The following is a 23922-nucleotide window of genomic DNA, read 5'->3' as shown; positions in this document are numbered from 1 at the left end:
AAGAAATTACAAAAGGAAATTGTTCAGCCTTCTGTAACAAAGTCCTAAAGGGGGACATTGAAGCAGCATTGAAGACGGGGGAATTGTGGGACACGGGAGGAAAGAAGCCCCTCACCCTGGAGTCAGAAATTCCAGCACAGTTAACCTTAACTTTAAAGGCTGTGACCCAGAGTTCATATTCCTCTCATGCTTAGATATTTTATGTTAAAATAACAGTGTATTTGCCTTAAGGCCCAGAAAAATTTGCCCTTGGATGGGGCCCCATTCCTCTTCCCTGACTTCATCTGAGAGTCTCACACAGAACTTTTATTCTTAATAATTTTAAAGATTTTTAATTGAAATATTAATACAGAAGTTTAACCTTGGGCTGGAGGGATGACTCAGCAGCTCAGAGCACTTGCTGCTCTCCCAGAGAATAGGGATCTCAGTTCCCAACACCCACATTGAGATCCAATATAAAAGAGAAACAGAGCCAGGCAGTGGTGGCTCACACCTTTAATCCCAGACCTTAGGAGTCACATGCCTTTAATCCCAGCACTACGTAGGTAGAGACAGGAAGGGATATGGCTGGGCAGAGAGATGAATATAAGGAGGGAGGAGATAGGAGATCAAGGCATTCAGTCTGAGGACTTGTAGAGACAGGATACCCACTTCCGTCTGAGGATTTTGTAGAGGTATGTAATATTCCCAAGTGTGACTGCCACACTGTATGCATCAGAAGGTAACCATTCACACCAGCTGAAGATGTGGGATTGTAACTACCACATTAAAAGGGTGTCCCTGTGCTTAGGGGAACTGACAGCGAAAGACACAAGAGACATATGGATTGCTTCGCTGCTGGATTTTATTAGCAGCCAGATGCAGTGATCCCGTCAGCAATCTCTTAACATGCCTCCAGGGTGAGCAGGACGTCCTCCCTCACGGTTTTGGAACTGCAGAAGTTGAATCTGGGGAGAGAAAACGCCAAGAGGTCACTTCTTCCTGGCACACAGCTGGTGCCATCGTGACAGGTGTGGGGACCCCTATAGCTCTCCTTGAGTCTGAGCAAGGTGCACACTCTACAGTTGAGGCTGGCCACTGACTTTGAAGTACAGAATCCTCCCATCCGAGCTTGTTTTACAGTTGTACAAATAGAAAAAAGGAGATGCTACCGTTGGAGCCCTAAAGAGCAAGAAAAGCTCTTTAAATATATTAAATAGTTAAATAGTCTGTTAAACACTGAACACTGGGTCAACCAAAGCAACTAAGCAAGAGCAGAGAACAGCACACAGCAGGAGCCCTACATGAAGCCCATGAGATCTTACGCTAGCTCGCCGTTCTTATTTTAATTCAACATTGAACTGCAATAACTGAATTTCTCTGTAAGCAATACCTGTGACACTTTGGGTTTAATTTACTCTAATAAAGTATATTAGCATGCGTAAAGTGCATGGCCTTTAGAAAGTATTCAGAAAACCCACTTTTTCCCTCTTCATGTTGCTCCCCCTCCATGGTCTGGCAGCTTTGCAAATGTCAGGATAAAGGTTAAGAACCAATATTAATGAAGGCTACGTAATATCTATATGTAAGTAAATATAGACATACTGAAGTGTTGTAATTTGGTCACATTTAATGAGCTTGCTGCAGTTAAACTTCATGTGAATTCTGGCATTGAAGTTGTGTGTGGTTATTTGTAAAATGGGGGTAACTGTGGGAATTACCCCAAAGGCAGACACATTTATTATGATCGCTTTATTAAGCACTGATTGATATAGAATAAATTCTGAACATTTAAATTTAGATGTTTCTCCAATGGAATCTGTGTTAGAAAAGGAGAAGTGGGGACTCTTTAGGGAGAGAAAAGAGACCATGTGGAGGGGCAGGGCGGATATCCTAGAAATAAAAACTATTTTTTTGAAGGGCTGCCAAGATGGTTCAGCAGTTAAGAGCACTCGATACTCTTGCAGGGGACCAGGGTTTGATCCCCAGCACCCATACGGAAGCTCACAGCCATCTTTAATTCCTATTTCAAGAGATCCAACACCCTCTTCTGGTGTCCACATATATACATACAGCACTCAGACACAGAAAATCAAAATAAATTTAAGAAATAATGAAAAGTAAATTTAGAGGTTAGAAGACTCAGGGTCAAGGTACTTGCTGCTAAATCTGAACCCCTGAGTTTGAGCACTGGGACCTATGCGGCAGAAGGAAAGAACAGAATCCTGGGTGTTATCCTCTGAACCGCACATACACCATGACACACACGTTTCCCCCATACCTACATAGTTACAGTAAGTAATTTGAGTGATACACGGTGCTGTAATGAAAGTATAACAGCCCTGTTCTGGAGCTGATATTAAACAAAATAATAAAAACTTGAGCCCCAGCCTGTAATGCAGCAGACAATCTGATGGCCGTGAGGGCTACTCAGAGACTAACATGAACGGGTGGTGTATGCCCATGGCTACCCCAGAACAGCTGACAATCTGATGGCCGTGAGGGCTACTCGGAGACTAACATGAACGGGTGGTGTATGCCCATGGCTACCCCACAACAGCAGACAATCTGATGGCCGTGAGGGCTACTCGGAGACTAACATGAACGGCTGGTGTATGCCCATGGCTACCCCAGAACAGCTGACGGCTCATGCACTGGAATGAAGTGGGGGCAGTGTGAGCTTTGGTGACACTATTCAGAAGAGCATGCGATTTAAATTATAGGTATTTTCAGCTCTGGAATTTCCGTTTAATATTTTTGAGTGAGGAAAGTTACTGAACCTAAGAGTTCTGTGGCTGTATTGCAGATTGGTGTAAGCTTGGGTTTTTAAGACTTGGCCAACTTGGCTTCCAAAGTGGTTGTGGCATTTTCATTCAGTGTTTGCTATTACTCTACAATCTTTACTTCCCTTTCCCCATTTTCATGCCATACTTCAAAACACGAAGTTCCCTTTTCCCCCAATTTGTTGATTTACTTATTGCCTCAAAATTAAAAGCACACATTTTTTTTAACTTATCATAGTAAATCTCCAAATGATACTATAGTAGCTCGCCTACGGGGTGACGGCCCTCCAAGATTATTGCCATCTTTCACTTAAACCTAGCATATAAAGCTATCATATAAACCCCAAAATATTATTTCTCAGTAGTCAATTGCTTAAAAGGGATTTTAAGAATGCCTAAAATAGCATGTATTTTTGAAATAATTACTTTTTTATTTGTTATTCACGATTCCTTTCTGTAGATTCATTTCCTGCTAGAATAATGTGTTTGAAGGTTTGCTAGCATTTCGTGTGGTGCTGACTTACTGCTGAAGCATTGTCTAAGCGCTGGTAGTTTGGAGAGGATTTCATTCTCATCTCTGAAAAGTATTTGTGTGTTAAGTATGTGTCCTACTTAACATTAACTGTCTTTAGAATAGCCTAGAATCCCCTGGACTATCCTCCCTTTATGCCTCTCTAGCAGGCTGCGCTTTGAAATCTAGTTGTCTTCTTACCCTTAACTCTCTGACTGAAACTTTGAGAGCCTGATGCATATTTCTATTCCTTAATAAATTAATGAGTTCCCAAACAACTGACGTGACAATTTGTTAAACCCCTGAAGTTTAGAGGACAACACACACACACACACACACACACACACACACACACACACACACGAGTCACACATAGTCTAAGCCCGTGTGGTAAAGGAAACATTCTTCTCCCTGGTCTATCAAAGTGGCACTCCTAATATCTGACACTGTCTCCTAAAGACACACGAGGTCTTAGGAAGTAGACCTGTCTGGGGCATGTGACTCTGTAGGTGATGTAGTCTCAAAGAAGAGAGTGATGGATGCCCCGTGACCCTTCCCTGCCCGTTTCTTATCGCTTACACTCTGCCATCATTTCTTTCCACCGTGACCCTCGATGCCCCCACTTTGGGTAGAGTTGGGTTGATCACATTGTTGTACCAAATAAATTTAACCTTCTGCACATCCCCGACGTCCACGGTAGAGTCGATCTCACTGGTAAGAGTCTTTCCAGATTGGAGAGAGCCCCTGGGGAGTGAGGAAAGTGAAAGCAATAATACGCAGCACAAGAAACACATGCATGCATTTGCACATAAACACACGTGTGATGCGTTTGTGTATGTATGAGTTTCTAACAGCTCAGACTGTCTTGGGTTGAGTTGGTGATAGGCATTTGCCATTCTACTGTGTTTAATATGTTCACACGTGTATGCCAGATGATAGCTTTTGCTGTTGACAATTTCAATTACTTCAAGAATCACTCTAGCTTTCATCAAACTGGAAATGTGATTTTGCCCAATATATCACATTATATTATGATATAATTCATTTGCCACATTTGTATTATCTTTGCCTCAGCTTTTTTCAAGGGACAGAATTACTTACCACTTATGACTCAGGCATCAGGCATCAGAGTAGGCACAAGGGATTGAAGAGATAGAGCAGAGAAATAGGAAGGAGTAGACTTCTGAAATGTGTTAAGATGTAAGTATGAAAAGTATTCCCTCCATGCTATATGTGATGATACCGTCGTGTGGTTATGAAGAGCCAAACTCATGCAGTGTAACAGTGAAGAAGAGCAGATAACATGCTACTCACTTGAAAATCTCATACTGCTTTGAGTTCCCGCCATTTCCAAACAGGGAGACCAGTATGTGTCCTGTGACTCTCTGTCCAGACAGGGTGACAGTCACCTGGTACCTCCAGCCTTTGGGAGCAAAATTGTCACAGAATATCAATTGGAGAAAAGACACAGTGAAACCAGATTAATTAAATTAATTAATAAATTAATAACTAATAATGAATGATTAATTTAGATCCTTAGAGCCTACTGCATTAGAGTTTTGGGAATTTTACACACAGCATTAGCAAGCTTACTGATGTCACAGTCTTAGCCCTGATAAGAGGGAGTTGTGTAGAAACTTCTGAAGTTCATAGATATTTTAGTTTGCAAGTCAAAGGACTAGGAAATATATTTGTCTTTCAGTTTAGTAATGTGGCAATTCATTGTTCAATGTTCTAAGAACTCTCCCTTAAGAAGCATCAGAAAATAGTAGAATGGGTCATTTTGCTGTGTTTTTATTGTTCACCAAGTTTTAGAGTCCTGCCATGTTTCTAAGCAATCTGTATTTATTTTTTTAAATTCTATAAATGTATTTTTCATTAGCCTTAGAAATAAACCAATTTAGAGAATCAAAAGAAGGTTGCCTTGGTACTAATAATCTGTCATAAACTGTTAGTCTGTCAAACTGGAGGAAGAATACATTTTGTCTTTAGTTTCATAGGGATGTTAACCCCACCCACACCCATCCTAGTAATTGTCTTCCTCCATCATACAGAGAAGAAACCAGCCTGTCCCTGTACCTCACCATTCCACACCCCCATGGCCAGCTCCCATGGGTCTACTGTCCTAAACACGTCTCTGCTCTGCCAATCCGAACTATCCCAGCTGTCTTAGAGACTACTGTCTTCTGGTACAAAATCTCAAAATTCTGTTCAACAAAACCTATGCCTGAGTACAAGAGAATGGAGCCGAGGAAGCCTTCTGAGTTCAGCTCCATGATAAAATGTGGTTTGTTTTCGTTTTGTGAGAAGCCCAGGCGGTATGCTCGGCCCTGCTACTCAGACCACAGTGGGAGCTCCTTCCACTCCTTCAGCCAATAGCCTTTAAGATACCAGCCCACTTGGGCGTGGTCTCTTTGGCTTTAAAAAGCAGTGTGTGTGTGTGTGTGTGTGTGTGTGTGTGTGTGTGTGTGTGTTCTCTCTCTCTCTCTCTCTCTTTGGGCTTTGCTTCCGGCTACAGAGGGCTGTTGTCTAGGACAGTGATCTGTAAGTTTTCCCTTTAAATAAATAACCCTTTTATTAATCATAATTCCCTACTGGTATGGGATTATTTTGCGACTTATGCCTTCATGGAGCCATGTTTAAAGTTTCCATAAGGAAATCAGTTTCACCCATTATCAGTGAACACAGGAAAATACTTTGTACTTGGAGTCTAAGGGAAATAAAGTAGAAACATACGAGCAAAATTACTGGCATCGCCAGTGTTCAGGTAGAACGTCCGGCCGACTCCGCTTGTTCTCCCAGAGTATCTGTCAGCGTAGTGGCCCATCTGTGGGCATCCTCCACTCGGGCAGGGGAAGCACTTGTCCTGGGGAAGCAAACAATGAGTGAGGTTGCTCTTTCCTTACTAGTGAGCCATCTTGCCCATCTCGTTACAATGGAAGCATTCTGACTTGCCTGCATTTATCTTCTCTTTTGCGTCTCCAGCTTAGCCCCTTTGCCCTAAGACATCCATCTGTCTAAAGAATTGTTAGAACTTCATAATTCATTCATTATGTTTGTACACAAGATACAGCCCACACCTTTGTTGTGGGACTCAAGATTTGGAGCATGCTGGGGGCTGGAGAGATGGCTCAGAGGTTAAGAGCATTGCCTGCTCTTCCAAAGGTCCTGAGTTCAATTCCCAGCAACCACATGGTGGCTCACAACCATCTGTAATGAGGTCTGGTGCCCTCTTCTGGCCTGCCGGCATACACACAGACAGAACATTGTATACATAATAAATAAATAAATATTTTTTTTTTTAAAAAAAGATTTGGAGCATGCTAAGCAGGAACGGCATCCTCAAAGACTAGAATCTATTTTGGAAAATTGCATAGCAAGAGTAGGCGGTGACAATCAGTGACATCAGAGGGCCCGAGGCTCAGCTTAGGACTCCTCTGCTCCCATGGCATTCACTTAGTATGTGACTGCAAACTCACGTTTTCAAATTCCCCCTGACATCTAGAGAAAAATCACAGAGTTAACCATTAAAGCTTAACCAGGTGTCTAGTGACTGAAGCAGAAAGAAGAAAATGTCCTCCCCTGTTGGGACAAGAGTTTATAATAAAAGAGATGGAGCGGGGAACAGTCTGGGGAGACATAAGCAGCCCTGCTCCCCTCCACACCTCCACAGAAGGCTTCTCCTCAGGAAAGCCTCGTGGAGAATTGAATCGAGACATGATGATGGGGCTCATAGAGACTCTGGGTCAGAAGCGAAGGGGGACTGTACCACTGTGAAGTGGCTAAATGCACTTGAAAGAAGGGTAAGTGGCGGTAGTACCCCATTTGTGGCCCAGTCTTCGTCTTGCGTTCTGTGCGCCATGCTTTGAACTTGCTGACCCGCAGAAAGAAGGTCATTTACTGAGAAATATATCCTGATTAGACCCAGCATTTGGCCTAAGTAGGTCTGTGTAAGACCAGGGAGTTGTAGAAGTGTTGAGATTAATGAATCCTGGCCTTCAGTTGCTTTTCCCTCCTAGAACCTTCTAATATAAGTTACTAGAAGCTGTGCCTAGTTAGAGGATCAGAGGATCACCTGTTGACCATTAACTGCAGTGTATTTAACTCTACGTGGTGTTAATAAAGACGGGCTTTCTGAACCAGCGTTTGGGAGCTGCGTGTGTCAGTCTGTATCTGCGTCTGAGTTCACAACCTCCAGCCCCTTGCCCTAAGCGCGGTAACTGGGTGCCAGCGCACAGAGCGCAGACATGGGGGGCGCAGTGCGTGGCATAGAAGCCCGTTGATTTTCTAATCATAAACAGTCTTGTGACTGCTGAAATCATGCTCCAACGGACCCACTCTGATGTCTGCTGGAGTAGATGTTCTTCACATCATTATCTGAATATGCAGAAAATACATGCAGTAAGCAATCCGTTCTCTTCCTCCATCCCTCTCTTTCCCCTTAACATCACCCAAGCCTCTGTGGACAGTCCCTAAGGGAATTTATGGAGCCAGAAGAGTAGGCAGGTGCTATACTTCATCTCCAACTGCCAAGAGCATAAAGACAGGGATATGGCTCAGAGCCCAAAGTTGCCAAGAGACCATGTACCAATGGACTACTGTGTACCCAAGGTCACTGTCTATATAGAGCACACACTAATAAGTCACCACTACAGTGATGTGACCCCATACCAACCTCTTAGATGCAGAGACATCTGTGAGACACAGACATTATTTTATGTAAGTGCCCATGGCCTCTGAAAGGACCATTATGCTATTGGATCTGCCCCTGCACTAACCAGTAACGCCCTAAGATTTCACTCGTCTGTGTTCTCTTGTCCGTCCTCGGGTATCAGAAGAGTGTTTCCAGTCTCTGTATGTCCTTACCGTACTTATGCTGTGAGTTAGAATCAGCACCATTTTCTCATGATAACCAGCATTTCCTGGGCAATCATTTACCACCACTTCTGCTTGAGGGTCATTAAAATAAATCATCTCATTAGCATTCCTCTCTGATATGTTGAGATTGCCATTATTATTTGCATATGCAGATGAAGGAATGTCTCAAAAGGTGGGACTAATGTCTCTGGAGCTCTTCATTGAACATCAAGAGCTAAATTTCTTTCTTTCTTTTTTTTTTTTTTTGGTTTTTTGAGACAGGGTTTCTCTGTGGTTTTGGAGCCTGTCCTGTCCTGGAACTAGCTCTTGTAGACCAGGCTGGTCTCGAACTCACAGAGATCCGCCTGCCTCTGCCTCCCGAGTGCTGGGATTAAAGGCGTGCGCCACCACCACCCGGCTTAAGAGCTAAATTTCATCTCTTCTTTGACCACCAGGCTACACCTCTTGGTCATTTTGACTGCCTTGATCTTTGGTATACCCACTTAAAGTTTTCTTTATTAAATTACACAGGTTAGAGATATTTATTTGAGAAAAAATTAGTGTGGGAAGAAAAGTCAATCTTACAAGCAGCACCCAGGCAAACTAGGCTTGCCACATTCTAGAGCAGGTAAGAATCCAACCTTGGTATCTAAATAATAAGTTAAAAAAAAACGACCAAGATTTGATGACACCAACTATTCCAAGAATCTCGGCATGGCCATAACTTCACAATTTAGTAAGTCAGGAGTCAAAGATAATTTTCCACGCTCATCATGTGCTGTCAACACAGCTCAAACGTCTGCAGGCTCTTTCCTTTACTTAGGATGACTTCTAAAACAAATGCTCATACCTGTCATATACACAGGACATGGCATCTTCGAGCTGAATTCTCTGAAGTCCTTGATCACTTCGTATTAAGGTGTATCCCTATCATTAAGGGTGGGTATAATATGATAGCACAGCATGCACTGAGTGACGTCACGGGCAGTGAACCACACTGGCCTTTCATTGAAAGCTGCTTACCGATGTGAAATCATTGTACGAGGCGCAAGAGAACCCAGCGAAGCCAGTGGGGTTGACAATGCTGTCTATATAATACTTGTAACTTCTCAAATGATTACAGGCCACAAAGTCACGACTCCCTGTAAAGTCAGACATGATATCAATGACAGATTTTGTTTTTCTAAAAATTACCACTAGGATGAAGATATAGGGTATGAACTAGGCTTCTCTAATGGGTGTGATGCATAAAACAATCTATGAAGAGTATTCATGACATGCACTCTGAAGATCAGCACTACTTAATATTAAAACAATTGAATGTTGTTACATAAAATGGGAAAGTAACTAGAAAATAGAAAGATTGGTCTGGATAGACATAAAGGCAGTTTAGAAACATGTTCCCTGAATTAGGTTCTTTAGAAAATGTTTACATTTTTTGTTACTTTTTAAATTGTGTGTGTGTGTGTGTGTGAGAGAGAGAGAGAGAGAGAGAGAGAGAGAGAGAGAGAGAGAGGGAGGGAGGGAGGGAGGGAGAGAGAGAGAGAGAGAGAGAGAGAGAGAGAGAGAGAGAGAGAGAGAGAGAGAGAGAAATGAGTGGTGGAGGTCAGAGGTTATGGATACCCCTGATACCCCTGGACCTGGAGTTACAGGTGGTTATGAGCATCAGTGGTGTGGGTGCTGGGAACTGAACTCAGGTCCTCTGCAAGAGCAATATGTGTGCTTACCCATTAAGTCACTCCAACCCCCTGAGTCAGGCTCTTGAGATACTTACTGATAGTACCTATATTTCTCAAAGTCCCTGATGCCGGCTTGTCCCTATGGAAGCCTGTATCTAAGGGATGTAGTTAGAGACCTCTGTTGTATAAAATTAGAGGCAGCATAGCACATGGCACCAGCAAGTCTAACAACGTGGACCACAGTTGTCTGTCCCCTGATGAAAATCTCGGTCTCCATGATGAGTTTACCTTCCCAGATTCCATCCATGTCAACAATCTGAGAGAGCGCATTCTTCTGGCAGCCGGGCATCTCCTTTCCTCCATTTGGGAAGAAATCTAAGTGACCCACGGTTTGGCTCATTCCTAATCCTGAAGAAATTTTTAAAAGCAAGGAGAGGTTCGTGTTACTTATTGATGCCTTAAGACATAGTTGACTAATGTAAGGCATCTGCCCAACATCTGGGCAGGCATGTTTTAGAACTCACCCATGTTGGGAATCATGGGGGCAGCATCTGTGTGAATGGCATCCACAAACTGGGCATCACTAGGGTCCAGTCGGACAACTTCGGGTGTATTCTGAAAGTAGGGTTCAGCTGGGTCCAGTCCTAAAGCAAATACGCTGTGTTGTAAATTGTGTTGGTTTTCAAGCACATCCAACTTTCTTCATTAGTTCCAGACTGTAATGTAAGCACTGGCTGTAATCCCAAATTACCCATGGGAGAAAGAGACCACATCTTCCTCACCCACCGCCTTCTGAAGAGGAAGCTGCCTTTAGCTTGCTTTCTATTTGTTTGGAAGTGGATTTGCCTCTACTTAAGGATGTTTAGTCCGGACAGAATCCTGGTCCCTGGCAGCAGAGAAGCGGTTGACCATGAGAGACAATGGACTATAAAGCTCCCAACAGACTGTAAGCTCCCAGAATGTCATAGCTCCTCACTGAGCAATAGGAAAGAACATTCTGGAAGAATTTCTTTTTTTATCAAATTAATAGAAATTTGACATAATACCCATCAATCTAATGTAACTAATGTTCCCCATATATAAAAAATGAGAGGGGCCAAGGAGATGATTCAGAAAATGAAATCTTGGTCATTTAAGCATGAGTTATGCTCCCCAACACACACATAAAAGTCAGGGGCATCACCCCATTTCTATAACCGCAGGACAGGGGGTATGAAGGCCAAAGGATCCCCAGAGCTCATCAGCTATCCAGTCTAGCCAATTGGTGACCTCCTGTCTCTAAAACTATGATAGCATATGTATGCCTTCAATCCCAGCACTCTGGCAACAGAGGCAGGCAGATTTCTGTGTGTTCCCCACCATCCTGGTCTATCTAGCAATTTCCAGGCCAGTCAAGGATGCATAATGAAACCTTATCTTATGGGGTCGGGGAGAGAAGACACCAAACATATCTGGTCTTTGAACATACATGGATGATTCATACAAACACACACACACACACACACACACACACACACACACTTTACAAGTTTTCAAAAGAATTGCCAGGCCAACACAGAAAATTGGAAGGCAGAGGAGGAAATCAGTTGTCCCCTGTTGTGGCCATGTCTTGGATCCAGCATGATGTCTTTCTCATGAGGTCACCTCAATAGTCAACTCGTACAAAAGGCCCTTTACATACAGTTATAAACACCCAGAAGAGACGGGGTGGTCCCTTCCCTGTGGCTCTGCTTTGCCACTGACGAGACTCAAGGTCATCATTCATCCATACTGAAACTGCTGCTTTTGCCACTGATGAGACTCAAGGTCATCATTCATCCATACTGAAACAGAATTCAGGGAGCTTCATGTATTTTAGTGGTGGGTTAGACTCCACTGCTTGTGACATTTATTCTGTTTGGGAACCTCATCTTTCGTGAAGATCTGAGCATGGAAGAGATAATGGAACAATGGCTCTGGTCCTTGAGCCTCACTGTTGGTGCAGTACCTGTGTATTTGAAAGACGATACTGCAACCCAAGAGCCAATGTCAATCACAAAGTCACCCAGCCTGACTTCTGATCATGCCACCCTAGCTGGAGAGGACTCTGCTCCAGATTACCCTCCTGGCCTTCCTTTTGGGTCTCACAGAGACCACATGTGCTCTGATATTGCAGCTTCTGTTGTTGCTACCAACCTGTGATTCGTCCAATGGCCCCATTCAACCTCTTTCCAGCTTCGCCAGCAACATGGGAGCCCAGACTGTGGCCGATGATGTGAACGCTGGATGGAGAATAGCCAAAGTCGGACTGTCAGGGAGGGAAGCAATCAGACTGTTATCTAAGATGTCTGTTGCTCTGGGTTTCTCCTGCCTCTCTTCTCTCTTGTGTGTCTCTCTCTCCTGCTTCTCTCTCACCTCTGTGTTTTTCTCTGCTCTCTGTGTGTCTTTCCTGTCTCTCTCTTCCCCCTCTGTGTCTCTCTCTCCTGCCACTGTCTCCCCTCTAGGTCTCTCTCCTTCTCTCTGTGTCTCCCTCTGCTCTCTGTGTGTCTTCCCTGTCCCTCTCCCTCTCTCCTCTGTGTGTGTCTCTCCCCCCTCTCTGTGTGTCTCTTTCCCCTCTGTGTGTCTCTCTCCTGCCTCTCCCTCTCCTCTGTGAGTCTCTCTCCCCTTCATGTATGTGTCTTTCTCACCTGTCTCTGCATATAAGGCATGCACCCACCCCTGGAAAGACATGTCTCTTTGGTGGCCATGCTTTTGTACTGAGTATACTTCTCTGCAGACATTTGCTGTGTGATGCCAGTTCTTCTCTGAAGGCTTTGGAAATTTATGGAAAAAAAACTGAACAAGTGCTTTTAAAAATAGGCTTATGGAGAAACTTTAATATCTTATGGTATTTTCTAAGAATTTCCAAAATTCCAAAGAGGGTCTAGGTACTTCTACTTCCACACAAAGCAGGAAACTGAATGACTTATACGGTTTGAGACAGATGAAAAATGACTTTTCAATGAAGCATTTTGGAAGCATTACTGATGCTTTTTATATTTTGATTTTCTAATTGAAAGCTTTTAATGTTATCTGTATCCTATAGCAATTTTGGTAAAGTATATTATGTGAACAACAATAAAACAATTTTTTTCCTGTTAACTGATCCCTCCGTGGTTCGGACACTGTTTTGTGCAAATTCTTGTTTCTATGGTAACACAGTTATTTGTGTAAGTTCATTAAGAATCTGTTATCCTTGAAATAGGGCAAATTTTCTAACAATGGTAATGTGACAAAGGCCTTAACCAGAATACAGATTTCCTGACATGGTCATTGATGGCTTTATGGATTCTATGAGAATGCTCACTGCTCCTAGGAAAAGCTGCCCAGGAATCTTGAATACATATTTCCATTATAGTGTTTCTAGCCTCAAGGCAAATCAAAGGCCACGTCCTGGATAGCCCAGGATCTTAAAGTTATGGCAGAGACCTTGAAGAGAGACAACCTCATTCAGTGTACTTCAGCACTGGGAGCTTCACTTAGCTTCCTAGTCTTAAAAGCCTTTTAATGTCAAAAATAAGATTTCTTCTAAAAAAATTCTGACAAGGGCCTGAAGAGATGGCTCAGTGGATAATAACACTTTTGTCCTTCCAGATACCTGGGACGAACATGGCGACCCATAGCCACCTATACCTCCCATCCCATGGGACTCAGCACCCACTTCTAGCTTCTGAGGAGACCACACATACAAGTGTGCACAGACATAATAAAATTCCAATGAACAGTTTAGAAAGAGTCAGTTGTTGTTTCCTACGTATTTATCAAATAATGAAGCTAAGTATAACAAGACTAATCTTGTTTTGACAACAAATGAGTCTCACTATGATTCTTTGCTAAGTAGGGGAAGCATGCTTAGAAAAAATTCTAATATGCAATATTAGAATAAATATAATATGTAATATCTATGCCTGTAGCACATAGATATTACATTCTAGCTCAGTGTTGGGTAATGTTTTGGTTTGTTTTTAGATTTTATTATTTAGCCATAAACTAGATTAAATTCCAAATTCTCTAACTTTCTCCTAATACCAGATTGCAAGTTATAAACTAACATTCCATTTTCTTCATGTTTTTCTGACTTGGGATCATGGTTGGAAATCAACCAACGGTGTTTTTCTTGAAGCCCTGGAAATGGAAGCTAGGTGGTATTTAAGTTAGAAATTGAATCTATTAGGTTTCTCTGATCCACCATTGCTTCAGCTGGAGATGTTTTGAACCCAGTACCTCAAAAAAAGTATCATCTGGCTACCCTTCAAATTCAGGAAGTGACTTAAATGCTTCTCTCATTATTAGCTTTTGTATTTATTTTGTTTCCATGGCAATGTAATTTATTTGCAGTCTTGGTGTTGGTACCACACAGAGACCCAATGATAATGAGTCAGCCTGAAGCTCCACCTCCCAAGAGAAGCTTGGCCGCATTGCTGAATTGACCTGCCGGGTCTGAGGGCCAAGAGATCAGTTACATGTGGAAGGTTGTACTAGGATTCCTTCTCTTCTCCTTGTTCAGTCTATGCCCCTCCTTTCTTTTGGTGAATCTCATTTCGTGACCTTGAACTCAACTCTCCAAAGAGTTGCCAAGTAGGCCTTTAGTAGCAAAACATTCTGAAGATAAAGCTTCGGGACTCAAAACTGAGGTATGCTGCCATGCCAAAGAACCTCTTTGACATAAGCATCTGAGGTCCTTGTTCATAGGGACATCCTATGTTGCCCTTAGAAGTTCCTGTGAAAGATGTTGTCCTTGTACAAATCACCAGGGACCCCAAATTCATGCTGCAGGGGAGATGTGCAAATTGGCTAAGGTCACCCCATCCTTACCAGCCTTACCACCCTCCATACAGCTCTTTCTGGTCCTTCCAGAATTTACCACCCCCGCCCAAGAGCCTTCTGTCTTGATATTTCTTCACAAAAATTTTCATACTTTGTTAAAATATCGTGAAAGTTTTCTATTATTTTGCTATCTATTTCAATCTTTTCTCTTGTGACTCCAAGTACATGCAAAAACTAATAAAAATTACAGATATTTCTCCCATCAATCCATATAATCTTAACTTGGTTCCTAGACTTATCCTAAGTAACTAAGTGAGAACTGAGGTAGGCAGATTCAGCCTAGAAAAGCTGCCCCACAGAACAGTGTCTCCAGTAGCACATTGTCAACTATTGCAGAATTCAGGTCCACACAGAGAACATTTCTAAACTGGAATTTTAGACATTCTGCCCTCTCAAATAATTTTATTTTCAATTTTCAGACTATTACAATAAAAATGGAAATGGATTTAGACTACGAAGCTGGTAAAAATCGGTCTGTCTTTTGCTCCATCGTGGTAAAAAGAGAAAACAAGTAAATGATGTTTGTTACCCAGAGACAATGAAGCCAGAATTGAACTAGAAATGTACAGCGAAAGAACCAATAAATCAAGTTTAACATGTTCTGTTTTAGGTTACCCAGTCAGGTTAGCTTCAAATCTTTGTGCTTTTCTAAAAAAATGTAGCTAGCTTAATCTTGAGATCAGCACTATCATGCTAATAACCAATAAAACCAGAACAAATTGAATTTGTTAAAATACACTAGAAACAACTTCCACACTGTTTATGCAAACTCTCTTAAATAAATACATAAATAAACAACTTTCTGAGAAGAGGTTTATAGGTGAACCCAAATCTAGATAGCTTTGCATCTTTGTTTCCAACCCGGTGGAAGGGCATGTCTCAGCACAGGAATGTCTTTGTCAATTGTTGTACTAGCTTCAGGGTAGTGGTCTGAGCAAGAACTACTTTTGAGATGGCCCCCAAATCACAGAAAGCAAAAGCAAAAGTGACAAATGGGTTATATCAAGTTTAAAAGTCTCTCCCTGGCACATTGTGAAGAGACCTACAGAATGAGAGAAATTATTTACAAACTGCAAAATCAACCAGAAGATAATAGTCAATGAAGAAAAGGTGCTCAAATAATTCAATAGTAAAAATAGGAATGGTCTGATTTCATAAATGGGCAATATACCAAAACAGATATTTCTTAAAAGAGGTATAGACAGCCAACGGCCATATGAAAAAGTGTTCTACATCATCCCTTGTCAGCAAAATACAAATCAAAACTATGATGAGCTATTACCTAACTCCAGTAAGAATAGCTAGTTGGGGGGGGGGGCTGCAGAGATGTCTCAGAGGTTAAGAGCACAGGCTGCTCTTCCGGAGGTCCTGAGTTCAACTCCCAGCAATGACATAGTGACTCACAACCATTTGTAATGAGATCTAGTGCCCTCTTCTGGCTTGTAGGCATATATGCAGGCAAAACATTTCATATGTAATAAATAAATTAAACTTTAAAAATAAAAAAGAATAGTTAATGGGAGAAAAACCAAAGATAGTCCATGCTGTCAAGAGTGTATAGGAAAAGAACCCTCGTACACTACCGAGGGAGACTGATGGAATGATCATTGTGGAAAGCACCTTGGAGAGTCCTCAGAAAATAAAACAGAAATATCACATGACCCAACAACCCTACTGCTGAGCATGGGGAAAGACGCCTGCACTCCTAATGTTCATGAAGCATTATTCATAACAGTCAAGAAATGGAAGCATCCTAAGTGTCCATCAACTGACGGATAAATAAAAAACATGGTGTGTATGACATGTATACACAATAGACTATGGCTTGTCACGACAAGGGTGACATTCTGTCATTTGCAAGAACACAGACAGAGCCATGCCAAGTCAGGCATAGAAAGATAGACTCCACATGATCTCACCAATGGTGGGCCAGAAGAATAATGATCTTGTAGAAACTGACGGGGTGGGATTGTGATTGCTAGAGGCTAGGAAGCCTAACAGTAGAGAGAAGTGGGAAATGGCCCATCAATGGGCACTAAGCAATAAGCCAGTAAGAACCTCTGCGGTGGTATTGTACAGTGAGGTGAGTGGAGAATACAAAATGTAAACAAATTTCAAAAACTAGACATGGTAACAGATGACTTCACCTTGGACCCATGTATTATCCTGATTTGAACACGACAAGGTATAAATTACATGAAAACGCTACACGGTGCTCATCAAATACAAATTCGATTTTTATATAGCAGCTAAATATGTTGAAACATAAAATAAATGCTCATGTCTAGAGTTTTCTTTTGGTAAGAGAGTTGAGGGAAGCAATGGGTGTGGCTTTTTCAGGAAGCAGGAAGCACTCACCTGGAGGGCCTTAACCAAATACGCGATCTCCGCACCGACGATTTGCACGTTCTGTGTAGCCTGGGTGTACCCAGTTCGAGAGCCGCCTTTCCAGTCCACACAGATGCAGTTTGCATTTTCCACCTGGAGTATGTTCTGGCAGGAAAGGCACACAAGAAGGATGTAAACAATCCAGGACCTCGATTGGTTACTAACACACTCAAAGACCAAGTAAACGCTCTCCTCGACCTGAACAAGGTAGTGCAAAACATCTTTTAGTCCAAAAGTTATGACCAGAACACTTAATTGGTAATGGATATAGAATTCTTCCTCAAATCTAGCACTGAGCCAGACTGAGGCACGGCCCCTGTGGGAACTGCGTTCTTGGTATTTCAACTGCAGCAGATGCATAGACTTTTTTTAATTTTAAAAATGTAGACGTGGCACAGTGATTTACCTCATTAGAGCATGCCCATGTCTTAGAAGTCCACTGTGCCTTACTAGAAAACTCTTCCACAGGAGAGCACCAGATGCTGTATGTCTACCAGAGTCCATGGATAACTGAATCAGCAATAATGTTCCTTCATTACTAAGGAAATTTATTCTATTTGGTTTTCTCTTTTCAGTGTCCATTATGACTGGGAACACAGCCAAAGATGAAACAAAGTAGAATCATTTCCACAAAAACATCAAAGCCAGACATGAAAACCCTCACAGTATTGCTAAAAATGGCTACCAGAGGACCTCAGGGCACCTAGTGAAAACCAAAAGGAGTTTGAGTGAATGGAGTCCCTTAGCTCTTCATGTGGAAATTTGAGGCCAGAGAACAAGGGCTCTGTGATCGACTGGGAAGCACTTGTGGCAGCTTCTCCTGTTAAAGCCAGAAATGTCCCCATATGTGTCATCAAAGGCCACCCACCAACTTCACGGTCCCCATTGCCCCAGAGCTGCTGCATCCACCACCACCACCTCCCTCTCACGTGACAGTCCAGGCTCAGCAGGCCTCAGAGGTCTCCCTGTGCTGTGGCGACCGTTCCTTGCAGGTACAGGGGCAGTTTGCTTCTGCGACTGCCTGTCTCAGGGAGAGTTCCTACCCTCACCTTGCAGATATCGGACAGCCAGTTGTCTTCCCCCTTGTCTGTGAATCCATGAACGACGAAGTGGGTTTTTCTGTTTGTTTTGAAATTGGAGCTCCTGATTTTTGATGCATCTGCGGTAATCACCTGTTTGCCAAAGTATTTCAGGTCAAGTTCTTCTAGTAGGTGGTGGGTAGGCAGGGACTATTGGGATTTGAGATTCTTAGAAATAAGAATTCTCATGTTATAGCTAAACTACAGAACCACCTAAAAGTCAACCCCCAAACTGTGCAGCTTTGAGATCATATAGCCTCTATGATAATTGGTGATGAGGATCTTTTCTGCACATAATGAAAGATAATGGCGGCATTAAAAACATTTATAAATGTTGATATGTTAAATAAGTAGACGTTCCCTGGAAGTCTATGAAGGCGTAGGTTTCCCCATCTGACTAATCATCCCGAGAAGACTAGAGTATGTATTTTCTACTATGGTGTAAATATTCCTTTCGAAACGTGACCTTCCCTTGCCACGGTGATAGTTGGATGAGGCAGAGTCCTCAGGCAACCACACGGCTCTTTTGAGTGAAACGATGTGAACTTTGTAGGGTTGTTTAGTTATTGTGGGGCTGAACTCCTGATAAAAGGATACGTCACTCCATTTCTTCCCATCCTTCCCTCCCCCTCCCTCACTCCCTCCTCCTTCTATTTCATGATACAACAGGAAGACTTTCACCAGGTTACACTGTGAATTTTAAAAGCCCTAGACCCCAGACTTTGATGCAAATGAATGTATATATTTTATAATTTACCAAATTGATGATACTATTAAACCACTCTCCTTCTCCTTCCAAAAATGACTAAGACAGGAAATTGGTCCCAGGAGTGGGGCTGTCATAATAAACACCCCCAGATGTGGGTTCTGCTTTAATAGACATTGCAGAGTACTTGGTACAGAGGAGCAAACTCAGAATAATCCCATTTTAGCGTGAATGGAACATCAAGCAGTGTTAGCGAGCACTCTCCATGAGTGGACCGACCACCAGGACAGGATTAGGGAGGATTCTGAAAGAAGGTAATGGCCGTGGTGGAGATATGATTGTTTATGATTATTTTCAAAGACTGCTAAAGTGATTACGATCAGTGTGTGGATAGAAACGTGGACCGAAAGGTCATTTTCATGAGGCATTGAATAGAACTGAAGAGCAGAAGGCAGAAAAGGCCATTTTCATTTTATAGTTACAAAGAACTTAGCTGAATGGTATTCATATTTGAGGACTTTATAAAACACAGAACTTAAAAGTGCAAGACTATTTGGCAGATGAGATACCAAGGAAGCAAAGTATTCAGGCTTCTGTGTGGATACTTTTCACTGCATAGGCAGGTGGAAGAAAAATTATTTCAAGGTATAAATTATAACAAAAAGAGAAGCAAAACAGAGAGTCTGGAAAACTGGCATCCTGGGCATGTAAGGAGTGAAACGGTGGCTTAGCAGAGCAGGGCAGGCTTGTGCCAGTGACAGCCTTTCAAAGGGGAAGCCAGGTGACACACATCAGCATGGCAGCAGAAAGAGTCCCAAGATCTTGGAGGCTGTGTCTCCTTTCCTAGAACAAGATCTCCATAAAGGGTAGACCTGGACCATTATCCATGCTCCTGCTGATAGAAGCTGTGCTCAGTCTCAGAGGGCTCAAGTGTGATTCAGGCCACCCCGCTAGAGGAAACACCCAGTACATCTGGGATATGTGTGTTATTCTACTCAGGCCTGCAGAATGCAAGGGCTGGGAGGCATAACTTTCATCTGGATGTGCAAGACATTTGTGGATAGCCTGGAGACAGAGACAGACTATGAGATGAGGTAGAACCCTACAGGGAACCACTAGGGCAGTGCCTGGTGGGGTCCCCGAGCCCTCAGCACTGGCAGCATGCTGGCATCAGCTCAGACACTCTGTAGGTGTGAGGGTCAAGCCTCCGAGAGCTGCTGTGTGGACCGAGCCCTCAAAACAGTGATATTCTGAAGGTTGTTTGTAAAACAAAAAGTTATTTTTGAGTTTAATGCTTATTATCCCTGCTTGGTTTGCATTTACTTGGAGGTGGATACTCTTTTCTGGGACGTTTCTTCCATCTGGAACAGAAATGTCTGCTCTATGCCTGTACCATAAGTATATTCTGAAAGCAGACATCTTGTTCTACTCTCACGGACTCAGGACTGTCTGAGGATGAATCATGCCTTGGGTCTTATCTACATCTGGTCCTGACAAAGCTTTGAGCTTCAGGACTGGAGGTTTGCAGTGATGTGTTAAGATGTGGCTACTGGGGAGAAAAATATGTTGTGTATGGAAGGATGTGGATTTGGGGAAGTTAGGATGGAATTATTGATATAGGAGGCTTTTAATGTCACCTCTAAAATGCTGAAAATTTAATTATCACTGAGATGATGTTAAGAATGAGGGCTCTTCATGGGTGGTTAGGTCGTGAGGACTCTGCTTTCATGAGTAGGTCATTGCTAGCGTTGGAAGAGTGGGGTGGTTATTGCAGGAGTAGAGCTCCTTAGGAGATGGCTCTCTACCCTTCCCTCATCTCTCCCACGCTTTCCCTCCATGTGGCACTTCTCACTGTACTATCGTGAAGGGTGGAAGCCCTCAGCCAGGGGCTTTGAGGGTCTACACCTTTGATCCTAGAGTCCCCTTCTACATCTGTGAGCCAGGCAACCATCAAAATCTAAATAATTCACTGTAGCACTCTCTATGGAAGCACAGAACACATCTAAATAAAATCTGCTATTACAAAGAGTTGGAGTCAAGTCCTAAAGATGCAGGAATTCTCTTACTTGGTAACTGTTGGGGTTCTCGTTAGTGTACAGGAGGAAGCGGGTGTTGACAAGGTTCGGAGACCAGGGTAACACTTTGAGAGGTCTTTCCAAAGTCCCTCCATATGGAGAATCGTCAGTGAAGCAGCCGAGTCTATCATAGCAGACATCTCGTCCTAAAGTCACCCAGTGTGTCAAGGAGTTAGTTTAGCCAGAATGTTTTTTTAATAGTCTCTCAGGCAAAATATGAGTTAAGTTTCATCTTGTGGCAGATTTTCTTCCTCTGCTTCCCCAAATGCCCCGCTGCTCACACTCATGAAACAGCCTAAGGGGACAGTGCCTCTGCTGCAAACAGCCTGCTGGTCCTCACATCTGGGACCATGGTGCTCCCAACGAGGGACTCATTTCAACTTCTCAACCCAATTGTTTGACTACTGATGCCCAGAAACAGAGGTGCCTTGCGCCCCAGTTCCTGATGGGCACTGTGTGTATGTTGGCTCTAAATTTTCAGTAGCCACCATTTGACGCTAAGTTCCGAGCAAGAACCAAACTGAGTGTCTCCATGGCTGAAATGTTTGAGGACTAATCTAGGTCCTGCGATGAAGAAAGCACTCACAGACAAACCATCTAGGGTGTAACACAGCTGTAGGCTGGCTTGCTGGTCTAGAGGGGTCTAGACCAGATTGACGACAGAGTAAGAGAAACGGGAGCTGTGGGGGATGCTTTCTCCAAATCTTACTCTGGACAAGACGATTCTTTTATCTTAAGCATAGCTCTAATGCTGAGAGATTTCATTATCTATATTTTACATAACAAGATACCAAAGCTCAGAAGGGGTAAGGATTATGGATTATTCTTAGAGTCATAGAGTTAGTTGATGAAGAGAGAATTTGTGCCCCTTTCCTTGAATGCAAGTTAGGAGTGTGGATCTTTGATCATAAATTTTAATGTTAAAATTCAATGTTTATCCAAATATTTTTGAGAAAGATTAAAAATGAATATATTACCCATTTATGCTCATCTGATTTATTTGTGTGTTTGTGATCCATTTGGACAGGTCATGGGGGTTTTATCCAGCAACATAACCTAAGTGCTTGTGTTCTTATTCCATCAAACTCACTTGACTCCTCATCCTCATCATGGCCTGAACCCAGCTGTCACGGTCATTGGGGAAGAACCGCACAGTGAGCCTCTCCCGTCTCCACACATCTTTGCTTACCAGCTACTGCTCCCAGGAGCACAGCGAACGTCCACAGGGGCAGCATCTGCACAGAAGTGAAAACATGGCTGAGTCTGGAGAACTCAGGTTTCAAAACATTGACATAATCACTTTCACTCGGACTTGTGGGGAAATGGGGGCAATCTAACAAATCAGTCTCAAAATTGTGTTCCTGACTCACCATGGCGGATCCGTCAGGTTCCACGGACAACAGGGGAAAGCTGAGATATTCTCTTATAAGAGAGCCTTATCTTTCTAAGCAGTGTCATGGAAAAGCGGCAGGAGAAGGGAGAGGTTCCAAGGACATATTTCTAATTTTAATCACAGATAAGCCTGGGTTGGTAGAGTAGGTTGTGTTCCAAGGTGTTCGTGGAAAGATGAGAAAGTGCTTGATGTAGAATGTTCTTGACTGGTGTGCTCATGAACCACCCAGAACCACCATCTTAAAAAAAAAAGAACTAATTATATTTGAAAGTTAACTTACTACTTTATTTACACATGTGCTTTGCTTTGGTAGCTCCCGCTCTCTCACGCCTCCCATTTCTCTTCCTTTTCCAACTTCTACTTTAGCATTTCATGTGCTCTCCTGTCTTCCCACCTCTTACCCCCAGAACATCTTTTTGAACCTTTACAAAGACCCTTTTCTAGACTTGCTCCTTCCATTGGCATTACTGACCCCAGGCACACATATTTGACCTTTGGAGCTTAGGTTCTGCCATGATAAAGAACACACAGGATTTGACTTTTACTGTAGGCTCACATCCACTTCTTAGTGTACAGTTTGACATGCAGGACCGAGTGGGTGGCCAATTTCCACAGACTTGAATGACCACATGAACCAGCACACATGGCTTTTCTGTTACCCTTTCCTCCTCCCAAACACAGAAAAGGAGAGGCCATCATAAGAAAGCAATTCTCCTTAGAAAAGCAAGGGAAGGCTTCTGTTGACAGTCCAAACTACTCAATTATTTCTCAAGAATATCTTGTACAAGGAACAAATGAGAATTGAAAGGAATTGTATATATTGCTAAGAGCACAGAGGATTGCTCAGTGAACCAATCATTGAAGGCAGTTATAAATAAGAGTGGTGGTTGATCCCCATAGGTTCAGATATTTGAATGCTTAATCACCAGGGAGCAGCACTACTTGCAAAAGATTATAAGGTTTGGCTTAGTTCAAGGAAGCATATCACTGAGGGTGGGCTTTGGGGCTTTAAAAGCCCTCACCAGGCCCAGTCTCTCTCTCTCTCTCTCTCTCTCTCTCTCTCTCTCTCTCTCTCTCTCTCTCCTTGGCCAGTGAATCAGGATGTAGAACTCTCGGCTCCATGTCTTCCTGCCCGCTGCCATGCTCCCTGCCATGATGATAATGGACTATACCTCTGAAACGGTAAGCCGCCCCAATTAAATACCTCCTTTTATAAGAGTAGTCCTGGTGTCTCTTCATAGCAATAGAAGAATGATTAAGACAAAGAGAAAAAATAAAAAGCTGTGGGGAAAGTGTTCTGGAAACTTATGCTAAGAAGAAATCTGAGAGAAAACATCTGGGATGTTTTCAGTTTGTGGCAGTTGGTTAAAACCAAATCAAATTTCTTCTAAGCTTTGTTTATTTTTATTTTATGTGTATGCGTGTTTGGCCCACATGTATGTCTGTGCACCACATGCATGCAGTATCTATGGAGGCCAGAAGAAGGCATCAGATCCTCTGGAACTTATAGGTTGTTGTTAACCATCATGTAGGTAGTGGGACTGAACCTGGGTCCCCTAGAAGAGAAGTCAACACTCTTAATATCTGAGCCATCTCTCCATGGCCTATAAAGATTTATTTTACTGTG

The 23922-nt window shown here is 42.8% G+C and overlaps 1 protein-coding gene across 1 annotated transcript; it reads right to left on the bottom strand.

The window, feature by feature from the left end:
• Positions 1-826: 826 nt before the first annotated feature.
• Positions 827-22312, bottom strand: LOC142851227 (pancreatic triacylglycerol lipase-like). Its single transcript, XM_075975127.1, has 13 exons — positions 22273-22312; positions 22092-22137; positions 20894-21048; positions 18092-18214; positions 17013-17147; positions 11985-12096; positions 10334-10453; positions 10098-10217; positions 9154-9272; positions 6010-6139; positions 4588-4696; positions 3853-4017; positions 827-947 (listed from the first exon to the last, which is right to left on the bottom strand). Exons 1-13 carry the CDS (start codon positions 22273-22275, stop codon positions 884-886), a joined length of 1401 nt encoding a protein of 466 aa, XP_075831242.1. The 5' UTR covers positions 22276-22312; the 3' UTR covers positions 827-883.
• Positions 22313-23922: the final 1610 nt, after the last annotated feature.

Source organism: Microtus pennsylvanicus, chromosome 5 (assembly GCF_037038515.1).
Source record: "Microtus pennsylvanicus isolate mMicPen1 chromosome 5, mMicPen1.hap1, whole genome shotgun sequence".
Lineage (NCBI taxonomy): Eukaryota > Metazoa > Chordata > Mammalia > Rodentia > Cricetidae > Microtus > Microtus pennsylvanicus.
This window is presented reverse-complemented; position numbering and strand designations above follow the sequence as displayed.